The 19,585-nt window shown below is 41.8% G+C and overlaps 2 protein-coding genes across 4 annotated transcripts in view; one reads left to right on the top strand and one right to left on the bottom strand.

Moving 5' to 3' along the window:
- Positions 1-6,699, bottom strand: part of TUBGCP4 (tubulin, gamma complex associated protein 4) — a 43,450-nt gene extending 36,751 nt beyond the window's left edge. For both annotated transcript variants that reach the window (XM_012728559.1, XM_004687865.2), the window contains exons 1-2: positions 6,377-6,699; positions 4,164-4,292 (exon numbers count right to left, since the gene is read on the bottom strand). In XM_012728559.1, the coding sequence (XP_012584013.1) occupies positions 4,164-4,292; positions 6,377-6,454 (207 nt within the window). In that variant the 5' untranslated portion in view covers positions 6,455-6,699. The remainder of the gene's footprint in view (positions 1-4,163; positions 4,293-6,376) is intronic.
- Positions 6,700-6,782: 83 nt separating this feature from the next.
- ZSCAN29 (zinc finger and SCAN domain containing 29) lies at positions 6,783-19,178 on the top strand. 2 transcript variants are annotated; one of them, XM_004687866.2, is made up of 6 exons: positions 6,783-6,834; positions 7,761-8,197; positions 8,658-8,874; positions 10,525-11,223; positions 13,571-14,032; positions 16,122-19,178. In XM_004687866.2, the coding sequence occupies exons 2-6, from the start codon at positions 7,880-7,882 to the stop codon at positions 16,979-16,981; spliced, it is 2,556 nt and encodes an 851-aa protein (XP_004687923.1). In that variant the 5' UTR covers positions 6,783-6,834; positions 7,761-7,879; the 3' UTR covers positions 16,982-19,178. The 2 variants fall into 2 exon arrangements, with proteins under 2 accessions (XP_004687923.1, XP_012584225.1); XM_012728771.1 differs by having other exon boundaries at positions 13,571-13,827; positions 16,122-16,250.
- Positions 19,179-19,585: the final 407 nt, after the last annotated feature.

Raw genomic sequence — 19,585 nt, forward strand, 5'->3', positions numbered from 1 at the left:
GACTGGCCATTTGCCCATGGGAAGATGGGTAATTTGGGAGCATTTATTGGGAAACTATTATTAGGAATACATTCTCCTCTCTCTTTATGCACACTAATTCTATTCAAGATCTTTAACACTATGAGTATGCTTCCTTTAATGGCTAGACCTCTTTTAGTTGTGGGAAACCCTTAACAATTTGGGGTCCCCGGGTACCCCTCAGGCACATGCTAACACAATGACTTCTACATTCTGTCCCTTACCCATCTTTCCAATATTATCTCCACTGTTTCTAACTTTATATTCCAAACTACTCACAATTAACCAAGTGTCTTGACTGTACTTCTCCTTGCCTTAGGAATTTAGATATGTTCTGCTTCCAACTGAGTACTCAGCTTTACGATGAAGACCTATTCTTCCTGCAGGACTCAACTCAAGTATTTCTCCAATCTAAATTCCTTCCTAATTCTCTCTTTGTAATTAATAATTCCACCTTTGTTGCCTTTATAGCATCTCTTTAACTGTTGGAGTTACTTTTTTTTGTTTATATGCACCCTCACTAAACCAAGAACTTCATGAATTAAGAGTCACACTTTATTCATCTTTGTATTTCAGCTCCTGGAACAGTACTTCAAATAAAGGATACTACTTATTTACTAAATAAGTAAAATTATCTCAATCATTCTAATATCCCTTATGCCTGACATGGTAATTCATGAAGAAAATAAACATGATAACTTAAGAAACTATTTATAAATATGGTTTGTCTTTCAGGAAATCTGAACTTTTTTTTTTTTTTTTTTTTTTTTAAAGATTTATTTATTTGTGCATACAGAACTGGGGTATAGGCCAGAGGTTCAGGAGCGGCGAGAGGCTTCACCAGAGACAGAGTGGGGAACAGAACAGGCAGATCGACGAAGTACACTGCTGAAGGGAGCAGCGGGCGGGTCAGGAGAGGTCTGCCACGCCATGTGGTCCCTTCCGGGACAGGCGGGAATCGAACTCATGCGGAAGCGGCTTTAGATTCTCAGTGCTGTGCTTTAACCCGCTGCGCCACCAGGGAGGGCCCTGAACTTTTTTTTTAAGTGTCTCTTCAGTAGTTTTATAAAGGCAGTGGTGGTTAACAGTTGGCTGGAAGGCACAATGTCTAGCCTCTCAAGTTAGGTAATCAGGCTCTGGTGGATGCAGATACAATAACAGAATTCAACAACAAATGTTATAACAAACTGAGCTCAGAGGTCATAAGGCACCATGTACCAGAAGATGCTGCAAAGGACACTAATAGTTCCGTAAGACAAATGTTCACAGCTGTAACCAAAACAGTGGGGGCACAAGGGAAAGCAGACTAGATTGGCTTACAACCAGCCAATTTTGTTTTGATCTTGTGTCATTCCTAAAAAACTGAATGTCTTCATTTATCACAAACTAAGAGAGAAAGTAAGTCTCCTTTTTGCTTTAGAAAAGGTAATATGGATATTATTAGAACCTGGGAAAGTGTAGGAGAGAAGCTTTTTTCCTCTATACTTCTAGGTCGTGGCTGAGATACCCCTTATAATAAAAGGAAGACTAACAGGAGAAAAAATAATTTCACTTACATGAGAGTCCCACAAAGATATGAGACTCTGCAAGTCAGGTAAATAAAGCTTATATGTGATCCTGAGCTAGGAAAAGGGGAGAGGGAGGGCCTGGAATTTTAAAGGGGGAGAAGATAATTTATAGGAAGACAGGAAGAGCAAATACTTGCCATACTAAGCAGAGACAAAGGGACAAGAGATGACAATGAACAAATATATACCTTGCTAAGTTCCCTCTGATTTACTATTCTTAGTTCAGACTTGCTGTAATTACCTCTGGTAATAACTCTTTTCCTGTTACAGGCTCTCTGTCTAAATTCTTTTAGATAGGGGGAGGTAAAAAGAAAAATCCCTACAGTCTTCTGTTTCTTAAAAATAATCCCCCTAGGCCCTCCCTGGTGGCGCAGCGGGTTAAAGCACTGCACTGAGAAACTAAAGCCACTTCCGCATGAGTTCAATCCCCGCCTGCCCCGGAGGTGACCACATGGCGTGGCAGACCTCTCCTGACCCGCCCGCTGCTCCCCTCAGCTGTGTACCTCCTCAATCTGCCTGTTCTGCTTCCCGCTCTGTCTCTGGTGAATCCTCTCACCCTACGCATCTCTGGCCTGTACCCCAATTCTGTATGAATAAATAAATAAATCTTTAAAAAAAAAAAAAATAATCCCCCTAAAATTACCTTCAGGCCAGGGACATATTTTGGGGCAGCAAATATTGCTCCTCTGTAGTAAGTCATATATATTAGATAAAACCTACAGTCTTATAAAAATTGTACAAGTTTTCTTTAATTTGTTACATACAAGAAATTAAAACTACAGGCTTTTTTTTTTTTTTTAAAGATTTATTTATACATAAGGAACTGGGATATAGGCCAGAGGTATGGGGACAGTGAGAGGATTCACCAGAGACAGAGTGGGGAGCAGACAGGCAAATCAACAAAGTACACTGCTGAGGGGAGCAGTGAGTGGGTCAGGAGAGGTCTGCCGCGCCATGTGGGTCACCTCCGGTGCTGGGGATTGAACTCGCACTGAAGCGGCTGTGGCTAGCTTGCAGTGCTGAGTCCTAACCTGTTGCGCCACCAGGGAAGGCCTAAAACTATAGGTTTCTTTTTTTAAAAAGTCTATATATAGGCCTTCCCTGGTGGTGCAGCAGATTAGGACACAGCACTGCAAGCTAGCCACAGCTGCTTCAGTGCGAGTTCAATCCCCAGCCCCGAAGGTGACCCACATGGCGTGGCAGGCCTCTCCTGACCCACCCGCAGCTCCCCTCAGCAGTGTACTTTGTCAGTTGTCCTGTTCTGCTCCCCACTCTGTCTTTGGTGAATCCTCTCACAGCCCTTGCACCTCTGTCCTATACTCCAGTTCTATCTATCTATCTGCAGGTTCCTTTGATAATTAAGTGTGCCTTCAATATGATTTCAAAGAAAATTAGCATTGGTTAAATTTTAAACTTATGTTTAGCTGTGTATTGTCTCTATAATCAAGTCAGTTTGAAAGAACCAGAATCCCAGGTGCAGAGATAAAAACATAAGGCTTCAATCTCCAACTCTTTTGCTGCACAGATTATTGCCAAAGGCCAATTTTACATATCAGGGGCTAGAAGACTACTTTCTTTCAGTAAACATCCTTTCTAGAAGTCCTCCTTCTAGAAGTTCTATCAAAACCAGTTTTTAATTGAGAAAAAGAATCATGTGTTGCTTAACCATGGGAATATGTTCTGAGAAATGCATCACCAGACAACTTCATCACTTCGCGAATGTCATAGTGTATAATACACAAACGTAGGTGGTATTGATCACTGAACCCTTAGGCTACATGGTTTAGTTTGTGTAGTCTATTGGTGAACAGAAGGTAAGCAAGAGATGCCTGACTGTAGGTATCACTGAAGGAGAGTTGATAATTCACCATTCTTTTTACTTACATTGACAGAACTAAAAATAAAAGAATTTTAAACTTTTTTAAAAGAATCTGAGTACTTAATTATGTACACGGTACATCTTGTTTAAGTGTTACAATCACATGAGATTGGTACTGTTATCTCCATTTTGTAGAAAAGATAATTGACTATTGAGCATTAAGTTACTACAAAGGAGTGAGATAGAATCATTGCCCACTACATAATTTAATAAGAATTATGAAATATTGTGTATACTTCCAATTAATTTATATTAATGTATAATATGTATTAAGTACTTACTATGTGTCGAACACCTTCTCTGGCTTAACTCATTTATTTACAAATAAGAAAAATGAAGTCCAGAAATTTAGTGCTTACCTTAACATTACTAGTTAGAAGCAGAATAAAAAATAATGCTTTATATTTTCATCTCTCAAACTCTGTTTTAGCTTGAACTGATTTTATTCAGTTTTCCTAAAACTCAGTGTATTTTCTCAAGTATATGTTCTCTTATACCAATCTTCCTGAATTGGTTCCTGTATCTATTTTCCCATCCTTAAGGTACATTCACCCATTCACCTGGTTTTAACTTAAATAATTCCAGTAATGAAAAATTCATAGCTTCTCAAGAGTTATTTCATGTGATTACTAATGAATCCACTGAAAGTCAAAGGTCCTACCTTCTGGAGGGAGGACTCAATGATAACAGCAGCCTACCTGTTGCTGCACATGGCCTGTGTATTGTTCAATGAACTCAGTGAAGCGAATATAGTCTGTGCCAAGCCGGCAGAGTCGATTCAGGACACTGGTTTCACTGGGATGGAGAAATGGAAAGTCCTGTGACACCTGCAGGAAGAAGAACAATGCTAGAGACACTGACACCTGCAATTTACTGCATGCAGGTCCCTGGAGTGTTTCAAATGCATCCTACCACATTTTATATATTAATCTGTAGATGGACGCTTGGGTTGCTTCTGGCTACTGTGAATAATGTTCTGAGCATAGGTGCCAAATAACTGTTTGACTCTATGCTTTACCTTCTTTTTTAGTGTATAACCAGAAGTGTAATTGCTGGATAACTGAAAAAATACCAACCTAATGGGCATTTTGTAGTATCTCACTTAGTTTTTCCATTTGTATTTTCCTAATGATTAGTCATACTGGTCATCTTTTCATTTTGTTTACAGACTACTGTGTATCTTCTTTGAAGAATCAACTAACTTTAATGAACTCCTGTTTATACCAAGCACTGTGCTAACATTCTGAGATAAAACAGTGACCAAAAAGTGATAGTTACTACCTCCAAGGAACTTAGCATATCACAGCCTCACATAGTGAATACTCTATTTTATGGATGTCATGTTGATATGACAGTATATAACGTAATAAATAGGAAAAGAAGAATTTTGCTGTTACTTAGTCCACAGTAATTTGCTTAGGAATTCAGGTTATGTAGATTTCACTGACACAATCAACCCTCCCTATATCATCAGGTTAATAACTGGAAAGGTAACATAACATAGTGATTAAGAACCTGGTCTTTGATGCCAGATTGCCTGGGTCTGAGTTGTCCTCTACTGGTTTGAAATCTTTTGCAAATTATATTACCTCTCTGAATCTCAGTTTTCAGATCTATAAATATTGTGAGGATTAAAATAAGTTAATAGATGTAAAGCGCATGTGCCAGACACACAATGCTCGCAAGAAATACAAGTGCTCCGGCAAAAATAAACTGTTGGAACTATATGTAGGTGTTATAGACTAAGATGTAATTTTTAAAAAAGATTTATTTACTTATGAATACAGGACTGGGGTAGAGGTTAGAGGGGGTGAGAGGATTCACCAGAGACAAAGCAGGGAGCTGAACAGGCAGATCTCGGAAGTACACTGCTGAGGGGAGCAGCAGGTGGGTCAGGGGAGGTCTGCTGCCATGCCGGTCAGTTCTGGGGAGGGGATTGAACTCATGCTGAAGTGGCTTTAGCTTCTTAGTGCTGTGCTTTAACCAGGGAGGGCCACCAGGGAGGGCCTAAGGTGTAATTTTATTCTGATCTTTCACAGCATATAATGCCAACTGTCCCAGCCCAGGAATACTGATGATTCCTTCATCAGACAGTGCTAGATGCAAAACTGGACATTTGGGTACTAGCCACTGAGATTCGGTGTGCTCAATTGTAAACTGAGGCTAATAATACCTAAGTCGCTAAGTTATTCAGAGTATTAGTATTAGCATTACAAGTAATATTAGTATTAACTGAAGCAGAGTGGGAAAAAAAGTAATTCAAACACTGGAACCAGTTCAACACTAATTTCGCTAATTACTAGGTAAGTGATGCTGCGAGTTATTTCACATTTTAAGTCTAGAGTAATCTGTAAAATGGAGATAGATGGTTGTGAAAACTAGACGAGAAAATGTACACAATAAAGCCCTTACTCCTCATACACTCCTGATTACATGAAGGCCTCTTTGCAAATTCTCCTAGCGCAGAAATTTCCCAGGAAAGGCGTAAACACAGCTTTTACTCATTTTCATTGGGCAAAACTGAATGAAACCTCAGTGATATGCGTTGTTTGGCTCAGCCCTCAAAGCTAAGTTTAAAAACAGTGCAAGCGTGAAAATGGGCGAGTGCCTGTCTTACTTTTATCTCCAGGCCCTCGGAGACTCTCGCTCACACACCTCATCTCAGGCCAGGTTCCCGGCTCCCTCTTCCTTTTTGGCCTCAGAACCTTACCGGGTCCCCCTCAGCCTAGGCCCGCGGCTCTGAGAGGGTCGCTCGGGCACCGCCCCCCACCCTCATCACCAGCCCAGGCCGCGGCGACCCAACGCTCGGGTCCCTGCGAGCCCCGCCCCCTCGCGCCTCAGCTCCCGGGTCACAGGCTCTGGTCCGCTTCTTTCGCGCTCGCTAGTTCCCGCGCTCTGAGCCGGACAGTACCTGGAGGCCACTCCGCTTGTTCCAGGTGAAAATGGACCCTGGGTACCCGCTCAGAGCCAGGAGCAGTTCGTGGATCATTCCCACAGTGGACCTCGAGTCCTCAGACCCGTCGCCACCTCCTCCAGCGCCTCAGCAGGCGACCGCGGAGGCAAAAGCTCCCTGCTTGACCGGCGTACTGGTTCCTGGGTCGCGCGCCTGGTTCGGAAGTACGCGCCGAGACAAGTGCGGCAGAAGGAGAGGACGGGAAGCCGGGAAGGGGTCGGCGCGCCGCGTCCCGGAAGTGTGCTGTGTTCTGCTGGGCCCACCCGCCAGCTCCCGCCGGGGCTCGGAAGGAGACTGAGTCGCCACCAATGCTTTTGCGCATGCGCCCTTAGTGCCCAAGTCGCACGCTCGGACTTCCGGTTTGGGAGCTGGACTGGGAGTCTGGAGATCCCGGGCTGAGGCCGGACCCCGAGTGGGTGAGGCTGGCCCGGGGGCAGAGATGCGAGTGGGTTGAGGGACTGATCTAGAGGGAGACACTCCAAGGGTTGGGCAGGAGGATGTCCTCTGGGCGCCTCGCCTAGTCGGAGGCCTGTGGCGGGACTGCAGGACGGCTCTGAGAGTGACCTGGCCGGAGGGAGTGAAGACAAAGAGGCCGGAACTCCGCATCCTACGCTGCTTGAATTGAGCTCCCAGCCGGTGAAGCTCGCAGCACTCGGCCGTTCTCAGGAGTCTCTTTCCTGCCGCCCCTTGGACTCCCTCGCCACCAACTCAGTGTGATTCTCCCCAAACTCCCCTGGCCCTCGTTTCTGGAGCCAAAACCAAACTTCTCCCAACGCGAGAGATTTCCCTTCAGTAGTTCCCGAATCTTTGCCGAGCGGCTATTCCTGTTGTGAGGGAAACAAAGACCCAATATTCAGTACTTGGTTTCTGTTCCGGGAGGGACTTGGGAGTTGTGGAGTCCGAGGGGGCGGGGCAGACGTAGGGGGCCTCGGAAGCACTGCGGAGGGACGCGGGGAGATCAGCTGCGACCCGCTGGACAGAGGCGTTTGTTGCCTTCGGCACAGTGGTCACTTGCCTTTAGATACTCGTCAGCCCCAGGTCTCTCACAGGGTTTGAAGTCTTTATGCAGTATTGGTCAGGAGAGCTGTGTGGGTTCAGATTTGCGGGAGGTGGAAAAGCAGCAGACTGTACTTTATATTAGCTGCCGCTTCCGGGGCAGTAGTGGAAGTCGCCCAGAAATGCCGCTTTTGAAAGGTCTCTCTCCTTCGTGCTCAGTGTTGCTGTTCTGAAGTTGGTACTACCTCACATGGCCACTTGGAGCATATGGGAAGTCAGGCCAGCTCTGGCAAGACTAAATGTATAAGTATAGTCTTTCTGATAGTGCCATCTCTCTCTGCCCTAGGAGGAAACTCTTCTTACAGAGACTCATCTGCAGGTGATTCTCCGAGGATACGGGAAGATAGTTGTAAACTCTGGAACCTAGACTCTTTTTTAAGTGGAGGGGAGCTGCTGTTACTGTGGATGATGGCCAAACCCACTCTGAAAGGGAATGGCACTAACGCTGAGACCTTCCGACAGCGCTTCAGGAGATTTCACTACCAGGAGGTAGCTGGGCCCCGAGAGGCCTTCAGCCAGCTCTGGGAACTTTGTTGTCGGTGGTTAAGGCCCGAGGTGCGCACCAAGGAGCAGATTGTAGAAGTCTTGGTGCTAGAGCAGTTCCTGACCATCTTACCTTGCGAGATCAAGAACTGGGTACAGGAGCAATGTCCAGAAAATGGAGAGGAGGCAGTGGCTCTGGTGGAAGATTTAGAAAGAGAGCCTGGAAGACCTGGACGTTCGGTGAGAAGGGAGAGGGAATTTAGAAGTGTGTGAGTCGGAAGGGGCAAGGATAAAGGGTCAAATTAAGATATAGACAGGATTAAAGAGGGGCATAGTCTTCCTTGGTAATGCTTACATTTCTGCTCTTGGGACAGGTAACTTTTTCAGATAGAGCTGGAGATGCTGAAGTTCACCTTCGCTACTCTGTCATAAGTTTTTAATAGTTGCATAATTTAATAGGGAAGGAAGTGGGATTATTTTTACTTTAGCATTGGGTTTACTATTTTGATCTTCTGCAGTTTCAGCTGGTCTAAACTAACAGTAATGGTATAAGAAAGATGCTTATTTGTAGTAATCCCGGCCCTCCCCCTACCCTAGTCATTTTCTGGAAGGATGTTCTCTCTTGGGGTATTAAATAATCTCCTCTGGGAATGCCCCTCATTATAACCTTGCAGTGACCATTAATGGGAGTTGTTTCTAGGTTACAGTCTCTGTGAAGGGGCAGGAAGTGCACTTGGAGAAGATGACACCCCTGAAATCATCACGAGAGTTATTAAGTGTTCGGCAGGAGTCAGTGGAACCCCAGTGCCGGGGTGTAACCAAGAATGTAACCAAGAAAGAGAGGGCAAGAAGCCCAGACCTGGGACCACAGGAGCAGATGAACACAAAGGAGAAGCTCAGACCTTTTCAAAGGAGCGGTGAGGAGTAGATTCATATGGGAAGATAGGATGCCATTCTAAGCTGGGAATAGGGTTGGGAGTAGTGAGTGGGAAAGGGGTTTTAGAAGTGAATGAAAATTGTAGAATATGGTTGTTGGGGACCTCTTGAAGGCATGTAGTTTACTGTTTTAAGTCTACCACAGGATGGCTCCCTAGTTTTTATCAGAACTTGGAACTATTTTATTTCTTCTTGGTAATGATAGTCTCTCTACTTTCTAGATAAAAATTCCTTTCTGTACTGAAGGGCATAATCTCTCTCTCAGTCATTTTTCTTCTCCAGATTGAACTGTTTCTTTAAGCTTTTTCCCAAAAGCTCCATTCTTCAGACCTAAGTTTTTGTTAGTCTCCCTTGGAACCTTTAAGATCTTTAAATAGCACACAATTTTATTCCAATGAGGGTCTGGTTAGCAGAAGCAGAGTAAAAATTTTACTTCAGAATTTTACTACATTTTCTGCCAATATAGCTCCCCAATTTGATGATTAGTGTTCATCAGGTAGCTCCCAGGACTCTTAAGATTTCCCCATTGTCTCTGTGCCTGGTGCTTATTCTTGTATTTGATTTTGGAGAACTTGTTTTTCTTATTTGTACTCTGTGGAAGTCCATTTTGTATGTTTTTTCTTGGATCATTACTTTGTGTGTGTGTGATAAGAACATACATACTTAAGGAATTAATGTTTTTGAGCACTTACCAGGTGTACACACATTGCAGAAGAATACCTCAATAAGTTGCCTTTCCTCAGAGATCACAAAGTGATTGAGAATGTAATAGAAAATTATAAATATGTGCTAAACTGAACTGTATCTGAACAGTGCCAAACAATGACTTGTTAAAACTCAATTGAGTACAGTAGGGTTTTAGCGGAGTGGAGATGAAGGAAGGTTGTAGGGAAGGTTACCTGGGGGAAGTCAGCTTCCTGAAAGATGGGTTAAATTTGGATGGGAGGAAGAGTTACAGGAAAATCAGAGAGTGGTAAATAAAAGTGTGCTATGTTCTGGAGAATCTAACATGAAAAGACAGTGCCTGGTAAGCACTCTAATTAAAGATCAGCAGTACAGCATGTGTGCTGAGGATGTAAGCCTGAGTTAGGGAGGACAGTAACTGCCACAGTTATCTGGATGTGAGAGGATAAGGAATCTTGATTTGCATGTTGGCAGTAGGAATGGAGTTGGACATAGAGGAAAAACTTTAGAACTTGTTGATTATGTAAAGCAAGCCAATGAGCTGAAGACAATATCACCCCTCCTCACATTCCAAAATTACTCGAGTTTAGTTCTCTAACCCTAGGTGGTAATACAGGAGACAGGAATTGACTGTTCCCAACAGCACCAGATCTGCCTATAATTGATAAGGAGGACTAGGGACCAATTTGGAATATAAGTATCTGCTCTGATCACACAACAGAAACCTTTCCTCTCATGCTGCCCTGCTCTAGAAGAGAAAATATTTCTTTTCTTAAGGTTTCACATAATTCTCTCCTCTTCCTTCAATCCACTGAAGTTTTCAAAAACATTTACTTAGGCAGTTTCTTTATAAATCTCTTGGATAAAAAAGAAAGTGGGTGTGAATGCAAAGATATTTTGTGATCAGTCCAAACTATGATATCCTTTGTTTGTTTTCCTGCAAGCAGGATTTCCATATCCTAAATCCGGTGTGGTCTCCAGATTGGAGCAAGGACAGCCATGGATTCCAGATCTGGGCTCCAAGGAGAAGGAACGCCCAAGCAGCAGTCACATAGGAGATAAACGAATGCATGCTGATCTGTTACCATCTAGGAGAGAGAGGAGAAGCTGGGTGGAACAGGAGCAATGGGGCTTTGAGGACGAGAAGGTGGCAGGTGTGCATTGGGGCTATGAAGAGACTAGAACTCTTCTTGCAATTCTCAGTCAGACTGAGTTTTATGAGGCTCTCCGGAACTGTCATAGAAACAGCCAAGTGTATGGGGCTGTGGCTGAGCGACTCCGGGAATATGGCTTCCTCCGAACCCTGGAACAGTGTCGGACCAAGTTCAAAGGTCTCCAGAAGAGCTATCGAAAAGTCAAGAGTGGACACCCTCCTGAGACCTGCCCCTTCTTTGAAGAGATGGAAGCCTTGATGAGTGCTCAGGTCATTGCCCTACCCAGTAATGGCCTGGAAGAGGCAGCCTCTCACTCTGGCCTGGTGGGCAGAGATACTGAGTCTGAGGAGCCAGGGCAAGGGGGCTGGGAGCATGAGGAGGGAGCAGAAGAGGCTGTAGCTGAGGGGTCTGACAGTGACGAAATGGACCAGGAGGCCACCCTTCAGGACCCTGATAAATCAACAGCACCTGTCCTTTTCCGAAGCCCAAGTGGTAAGGAGCTTTTCTTCTAGGGGTTTGGGATTACACTTGAGAAGTAATGACACTTGCTGTGGAGTCAGGCTTAATTTCAACTGCCCTCTTTGTTACTTAAAAAGAAATACACATGGGCGCTCTCCCTGGTGGCACAATGGGTTAAAGCACCGCATTATGAGGCTCTCTGAAGCCACTGCTGCACAAGTTCCATCCCCAGCCAGGGAGGTGACCCACATGGCTGGCAGACCTTTCCTGACCCACCCACTACTCCCTTCCGCAGTGTACTTCAGTACACCTGCCTGTTCTGCTCTCACTGTTTCTCTGGTGAAACCTCTCACTCCTCCAACCTCCATACCTCTGGCCTGTACCCCACTTCTGTAAGCATAAATAAATCTTTAAAAAAAAAATACACAGAAAATTCAAAAGTCCTCAAAAGGAATATCATTCCTGCCATTTTAAAACATTTTTTCTTGATTATAAAATCATTGCAAGTTCACTAAGAAACCTGACATTATTTTTAAAAAGAATATTTATTGAGCACCTTTTCTGAACTTGGTGCTTTACCTTTTACTCCCCAAGTTTAATTTGTATTCCCTTTTTTTTTTTAATTATTCATACAGAACTGGGGCATAGGCCAGAGGTACAGAGGGTGAGAGGCTTCACCAGAGAGAGTGGGGAGCAGAACAGGCAGATCGACAAAGTACACTGCTGAGGGGATCAGCGGTCGGGCCAGCAGAGGTCTGCCACGCCATGTGGATCACCTCCGGGGCAGGCAGGGATCGAACTCATGCAGAAGGGGTTTAAGCTTCTTAGTGCTGTGCTTTAACCTGCTGCGCCACCAGAGAAGGCCCTAATTTGTATTCCTTTTAACTTAGAATAGTATAGTGAAAGATGTCCCAAAGTTGGGAAAACATAAGTATCTTCTTTGATATTCACAACATACATTGGCATTTTTTTTATTGTAACAGTTTATTTTTACATAATACATTGGCATTTTAACTGAAAAGCCATGCAGCCCGAAAGCTTCATACTCTATGATGAAACATTTGCTTTTAGAACTGGTTTCTAAGTATCATTTATTATTTTTAATAAAGTCTATACAGCCATTTTTGACTAGCAAGAACACTAGTCAGGAGGCTTTGATTCTGACGACCACTAACCAGCTGGGTGACTTTGGACAGTCACCTACCATTCCAAAGTGGGTTTCCTCTACTGTAAAATGGGGCACAGCAGCAGACTTATGCAGCTGAGGTTTCACTTTTAACAGTGGTCATTTTTTATTATATGTGTGATGGTTACTTTAATTCTGATCTAATTTTCACTTTTTCTTCTTTTTTGTTCATTCTTTTCCTGTCATTGGAATAACTATGTAAACTACTGTGTGGCACATGTTCTAGCTGCTGTTTCATTATCTGTTCTTTCATTGTTTTTGATTCTTTCCCCTCTCCTTTTACTCACAGTGAGGATAATGGAGGCCAGCTGGTTCTCAATTGGGAGGAAAACTATTTGGATACCCTTCCCTCTAACTTGGGTAACTTCAGGGAGCAGGTACCCAAGTGTCTATAATCATTCTGATGAAAGACTGACCAACTGTGAGGGGGAGCCAGGAAGCTGCCACATTAGCATGTATCCAGGCTAAGATGCTGCCTGTCCTGCTTCTTTCCTCTTCTGGCTTCCGCCAATCCTCTCCTAAGGATTAGGTGCATGATTGTCAGTTCTTCTTGTATTCTCAGGTCTTGTTTTTCTGAAGCTATGGTAGGTGAAGTGCCGTTATAGGGATATGGCAGCAGTGTGATTCTGAAAGAGGCTCTTACTTGGGGTTTTGAGTCATTCTTTAGGAAACTTAATTGATGAGGAGTAGATCTACTGGAAAAAGAATACTTAGCAAAGTTAGGATGACTTATTGTAACAAAGAGCAGTTGATTGTGGATCTTTTCCCCTGACCAGTTATTTACTAAATTCTAGAATTTAAAGAATTCCAGAAAAAGCTAGAAGGATGGAGAACTTCTATACTTACTTACTTGTATCATGTATGTAATGATTATTTCAGTGATAAGTGAGAAAGGCCTTTTTTTTTAATATGGCTAAACAGAATACAGAAAGGTTGTCTATAAAGGAGGTACAGGCTCTAGAGAAGCAAGACATTCTCTAATGATTATATATACATACATACATACATACATACACACACATATATAGAAAACAACTGATTATAATGCATACATTTTGGAAACATGAAGTATTTTTATTTTTTCATCTAGAAACACAAGGTTAGGTGATTTTCTATGATACAAATGGAGGATTAAAGAATTGAAGCTCTAAAGTCCTGAATTAAGTGATGTTGAAATTTCTCTTCTGGTGGCAGGTGTACACTGGGGCTATGAGGAGACCAAGACTTACCTTGCAATTCTTAGTGAGACTCAATTTTATGAATCCCTCCGGAACTGTCACCGCAACAGCCAGTTGTATGGAGCAGTGGCTGAGCGGCTATGGGAATATGGCTTCCTTAGGACACCAGAGCAATGTCGGACCAAGTTTAAAAGCCTACAGACTAGTTATCGGAAAGTTAAGAATGGCCAAGCACCAGAAACCTGTCCCTTCTTTGAAGAGATGGATGCTTTGGTGAGTGCCCGGGCATCTGCCCCACCCAGTGATGGTCAGGAAATCAAAGTTTCTTGCCCTATTCAAACCAGTGAGGCTGAAGCTGTGATGCAAGCTGAGGAGGCAGAGGAGGCCACAGAAGATTCTGATGATGAAGAGGAGGATACTGAGGTACCCCCGGGGGCTGTCATGATCCGGGCTCCAGTCTTATTCCAGAGCCCCAGTGGTAAGATTCTTTTACTTTTAAAATCTAACAAGGGAGACACAGTGGAATTTATGTAAAAACCAACAGATTGAAACCAAGGCGAACTGGCTTCGATAACAGCTCTCATGTATTGTTACTTTGACTACCTTATCTCGTCCTCACAGTTCCTGTCTACCAAAGCAGTGAGGTAACATAAATTATTCATGTGCCTTGCCTCCATGACATCAATCTGAGGTGGCTGCAAGCTTTGTAAGTTTGCTGACTACACATGAGCTACTAGGCTTCTAAGCATTTATCTTAGCAGGGATTCTGAAAGCTAACATTTCCCAAGTAGCATGTTATATACCCATAGTAGGATGAATTAGATTTTAAAAGTTCATTCTTTTTCTTCCAATTTCAGCTGGACACTTGTTTTAACCACATATCTGAAAACCAGATAACGTTTTTCTTTAAACATACTTTCTTACAATTCTAAAATTTCGGAAGGAGTTGACCCTTTGAACCTTACCTATAATTTAAGGGGAAAAAAACAAATTTCACTATGACTTCCCTCCTGTGGGAAGAATTCTGATTTTTGAGTCTGTTATATATATATATATATATATATATATATATATGTATGTATGTGAACCAGGCTTTGCTGTTTATTAGCAGAATGACTTAGACTAAGTCTTTCACCTTGTAAATTTGCTTATATAGACCTACCTCACAAAGTTGATGTTAAGTGATGTACCATAGTGAAGTAGTTAGTATAGTAGTGCCTGGGCACATAGTAAGCATTCAATTAATAGGCCTTTTCCCCCTAAAAGTTCTTTATTATATTTTTAAAGATTGATTTATTTATGCATACAAGAACTAGGGTACAGGCCAGAGGTATGGGAGGTGAGAGGATTCACCAGAGACAAAGTAGGGAGGAGAACAGGCAGATCAACTGAAAACACTGCTGAGTGGAGCAGCAGGCAGGTTAGGAGGGGGTCTGCCATGCCATGTGGGTCACCTCCCTGGTGGGGAATTGAACTCATGCTGCAGTGGCTGCGTATGGTCTCATAGTGCTGTGCTTTAACCCACTGCACCACCGGGGAGGGCCCTCTAAAAGTTCTTTAGATCAGCTTTCTTCAGCAGTTCATAAAGTATTAATATTTTCCAGTGGAAATTGGTGTCTGGGTTTGAGAAAATGTTAAGTTCACAATGTATATTCACCTATTTAAGCTTCTGAAATTTCATTTAATCTAATGAATCTTTTTATAGGGTATCTCATAAAACTGGACTCTGGGTAGAAATACTATTTTAGGGAGTACATAAAAAGGCTGATACTCTTGTAGTCTTTTGTAATCATAATCTAAGGAATCTGGGATCCAGAGTTTATCTAAAACATCTTAAAATTCTGCAAATTCAAAATGAAAATCTACAAGCATTTGCAAATTCTCATAATCTAGACCCAGGGAAACCCATCATTTGGTTCTTAGAAGAGTGTTAAAAGTGTAGGTTGGGCATTAGAGTGTGCTTTTGGAACATTTAGTGATTATTTTTCCATGAGAAAAGAGAAAATTTTAGAGAGAAACTTTCTAGCAAAGTTCCTCTCTCAGAATGCCTTTTGTTCTTTGAAACACTCATCCTATTTATATTTTCAATATTTATTTTAATTTGAAGAAGAGGAGACTCCTACAGTTCTTTTTGGATATAGAATATTCCCCAGAGGTTTTCCTGAGTATTCTCTACTAATCCACTTAAGTTATTAGTAAAGAACATTAAAATACCATGACAGGCCCAAAATAAGGCAAAAACACAGCATTATTAAGTGCTTCCCTTGTATAAACATGGTGAAGGTTTTATCTTACATCTAGTTTTTCACTATACTGAAAAGATTTTCTGAATATTATGGGTATTCAATAAAGGTTAACAGAATAATTAGCCCCTATGTAGATGAGGAACATGTGATATTCTACCAAGTAGAAAACCTTAACACTGGAATTTTAATAGTAGATGGTAGTTATTTGGGGTCTAGAGCTTCTTAACACTTTATCTTTAATCAGCTAATGTGATACTTGCTTTACTCTGTTACATATAATTGAGGAAATGGATAACTTTTAAAATTCTATTTTCTTATCAGGTTTTGAGGCTGGATTTGAGAATGAAGAGAATCTAAAACGGGATATTTCTGAAGAAGTACAACTGCATAGGACATTACTTGCAAGGTCTGAAAGAAAAATTCCCCGTTACTTTAACCAGGGTAAAGAGAGTGGATGTAAATCAGGAAGACAGTGGGAAAAGACCCCAGGGGAAAGGAAAGGAAAACCAGCACTCCCAGAGAGGAGTTTAGGTAAAGTCCTAAGTCATCAGAGACCTTACTTAGGAGAGAGACCCTATAAGTATCTCAGATATGGCAAAAGCTTTGGTCCAAACTCCCACCTCATGCATCAGCTATCCCATCAAGTGGAAAATCCATATAAATGTGCTGACTGTGGAAAAAGCTTCAGTCGGAGTGCACGTCTCATTAGACATCGGAGAATCCACACTGGAGAGAAACCTTATAAGTGTCTTGACTGTGGAAAAAGTTTCCGTGACAGCTCAAATTTCATTACCCACAGAAGAATCCACACAGGAGAGAAACCTTATCAATGTGGTGAGTGTGGAAAACGCTTCAATCAGAGCTCAAGTCTTATAATTCACCAGAGAACTCACACCGGAGAAAAGCCCTATCAGTGTGAAGAGTGTGGAAAAAGCTTCAATAACAGTTCTCATTTTAGTGCACATCGGAGGATACACACAGGAGAGAGACCCCATGTGTGTCCTGACTGTGGGAAGAGTTTCAGTAAGAGTTCTGACTTACGTGCACATCATAGAACCCATACAGGAGAGAAACCTTATAGGTGTCATGACTGTGGCAAGTGCTTCAGTAAAAGTTCTGTTCTTAATAAACACCGAGAAATCCATGCACGAGAAAAGCTTCTGGCACAGTCAGCACCTTAAGTAGCCCCTGAGGCTCTCTAAAGAAAAGAGCCTCAATAAGTGTGTTGTTTGGAAAGTCTTCCAATAGTGAGATGTAACTCCCTATTCTGTGTCCAATTAGCTTAGGAAATACTCTTTAGGGTTTACCTCACTGGCTGTTCCTGTTTCTCCTGATCTCCCAAGGCAGTGATTTTAAGAATGAAGGGACAATTTCAGTCCCTCTCCTTGCCTGCATAGATAACACTTTTTCCTCGCAGTGCCTCGGTTGATCCCTTAATCCAGCAGAGGACATAGTAGTAGATCCTATGAGTTTAAAGTAATAGCCTTCCTTCCTTGTTAATCATCTTCATTTTGACTTGAAAACCCCATCACAGCAGCATTTCAGGGAGAAGAGATTTTTCTCACTGAGTGGGCTTAACTCTTTATACAAAAACAAATACAAAACACAGTGACTGTTCATTTAAGCCTCTACTGAGAATAACATACTCTGAGAATATCACATACTCTCTTCATGTACTAACAGAGTTTAATGTTATTCTTGCTTCAGACCTATGAATTATCTTGTCAAGAAACTAGGTGTTCTATGTCAGGAAACAATGTATACCTTCTATATATACTGAGGTGTGAACCCTGGATTTGTTTTATCCAAGTCCTAAAAGATTGGGACTAGAGCAATAGCAGTATATTTATAGCATTTAGTATTAATTTTTTTCCCCATCCTATCTCAGCTGAAGTTTATCTGTCCCATGTGATCTAGAATCCTAGAGAATAAGCTAGCTGGACACAGTGATCAAGAAAGCAGTTAAAGCAGCTAGTAGGGAATGCACATATTCCAAACACCTGGTCTATTATGATGCACCCCATAGGCACTCAGTAATAACCCACAATAAGCAGAAGCCACTGCCATATTCCCACTGATTGGGAAAACAACACTTTGTGCCAACAACTCAAATTATCTCTGATCAGTAGAACTGCCAGTACTCACCCATGTACATGCACATATACAACTATAAAATCTATTTTACAAGCAACCCTTCAAACACAAATTTTTATAATTAAATAGTACTGGATTGTTGCCTTTATGTTCACATGAGTATAATGAACCCAGTAGAGCACAAGTTAAAAAAAAAAACCTCATTCTTGTCATTACACTCTGAAATGGAAGACACTGACATGACAATCAGAGGGTACTTATGTATAGTTGCAACGGTTTTGGAGAAATTTACAAAGTAAGATAATAACACCACATAAATGTTATGGTATAATGCTATAGAGTTTACTGTAAGAAAAATCTGGGAGTTCTTTTTATTTAGGAAGGTTTCATGTACAGGAAGTGATTAGCAGGATGTGACTGGGTAATTGGGGCAAAACTGAATGCTGAATAGGTGAGAAACGAGAAAAATTTTGGCACAAGGTGTTTCGTGTAGATGGAGCAGCGGGCAAAGGATAGACTACAAGAAAGGTAAGACAAAAGTTGGAGGAATAGTGTGATATGGGCTATGCAGAAGGGAGTGAGAAAATCGCCTTAGCTGAAACATGGAGTGCCAGAGGCAGACCAAGAGGTCAAGTTCCAGTCAGCTATAGTAAATTGGACATTGTGCCATGTTTAATGATAAGGAAACATCGGCTAGCACTTAGGAAGACAAATGAGCAGTTTTAGGGGACTAACTTCTATGAGAGCCAAAGTTTGAAAATACTTTTATGGCAGGTCAGAGGAAAGGTGAGTGAGCAGATGGCTGAGTCCTGAGATGTGTAGTTGTTCGTACTCGTATTTGGAGTTCTGTGACTGGAATGAGAACTGGGAGAGAAGTGGGGAGATAGAATATTCTATAATTCATAGCATACTGTGTTAAATAAAGCATTAGGGTTGTGGTGTTGAGGGATCCTACCTAGTACAAAGAATATTCTTACATGTATTAGGAATTAAGAGGGTATTTCAATTATATTGACTAAACCAGACAGTATAAGAAATACCAATCTTAAAGCAATGTCTCAGGTTCTGAGACACTTAGGAAGTGTGCTATAATTTTTTTTTTTTAAAGAGATGACTATCTAGTATATCTATGTAGTCTTGGAGAAAGCATTGTTTGGGGTAGTAACCTCTATGAATACTGGTTTCCAGATGTCTTGTGTGTAAGTCAACCTGCTTCCATTCTCTTTCTGTAAAGCAGATTTATGTTTATACCTTAATCTGCCTCTCAGGGATACTATGTTAATAAAAATTATGTCTATAAAGAGTCCATTGTTCAAGTTTTTTTTTTAAATATGTAAATGCAAATTATGATTAAGTTGCCACTAGTAGAAAAGATAAATCTTCACCTGCTTTTTTGGGCTCCCTTTGTGAATTAATAGAGGTATGTTTGTTTCAATTTTTATTTTCTAGGCAGAAAACAAATTAGAATGTGGTAAAAAGAGAGAATGAAAATTCTTCCTTGGTATCCATATAATTTGTAACAGTCCATTAGGACCCATCATAACTGGACATGGAGAGCTAGTCTTATTTTAAAAAGACCTAAGGTCAAATTACTTAAGTAGAGTTCAATTTATGAATATTTTGACACCTTCCCACCACCACCTCCATTCTAGAGAGGAAGATCTATATACCAATGACTCATACTGTAAGTC

This window comes from Condylura cristata, unplaced genomic scaffold (genome assembly GCF_000260355.1).
Source record: "Condylura cristata isolate star-nosed mole 26May11 unplaced genomic scaffold, ConCri1.0 scaffold00023, whole genome shotgun sequence".
NCBI lineage: Eukaryota > Metazoa > Chordata > Mammalia > Eulipotyphla > Talpidae > Condylura > Condylura cristata.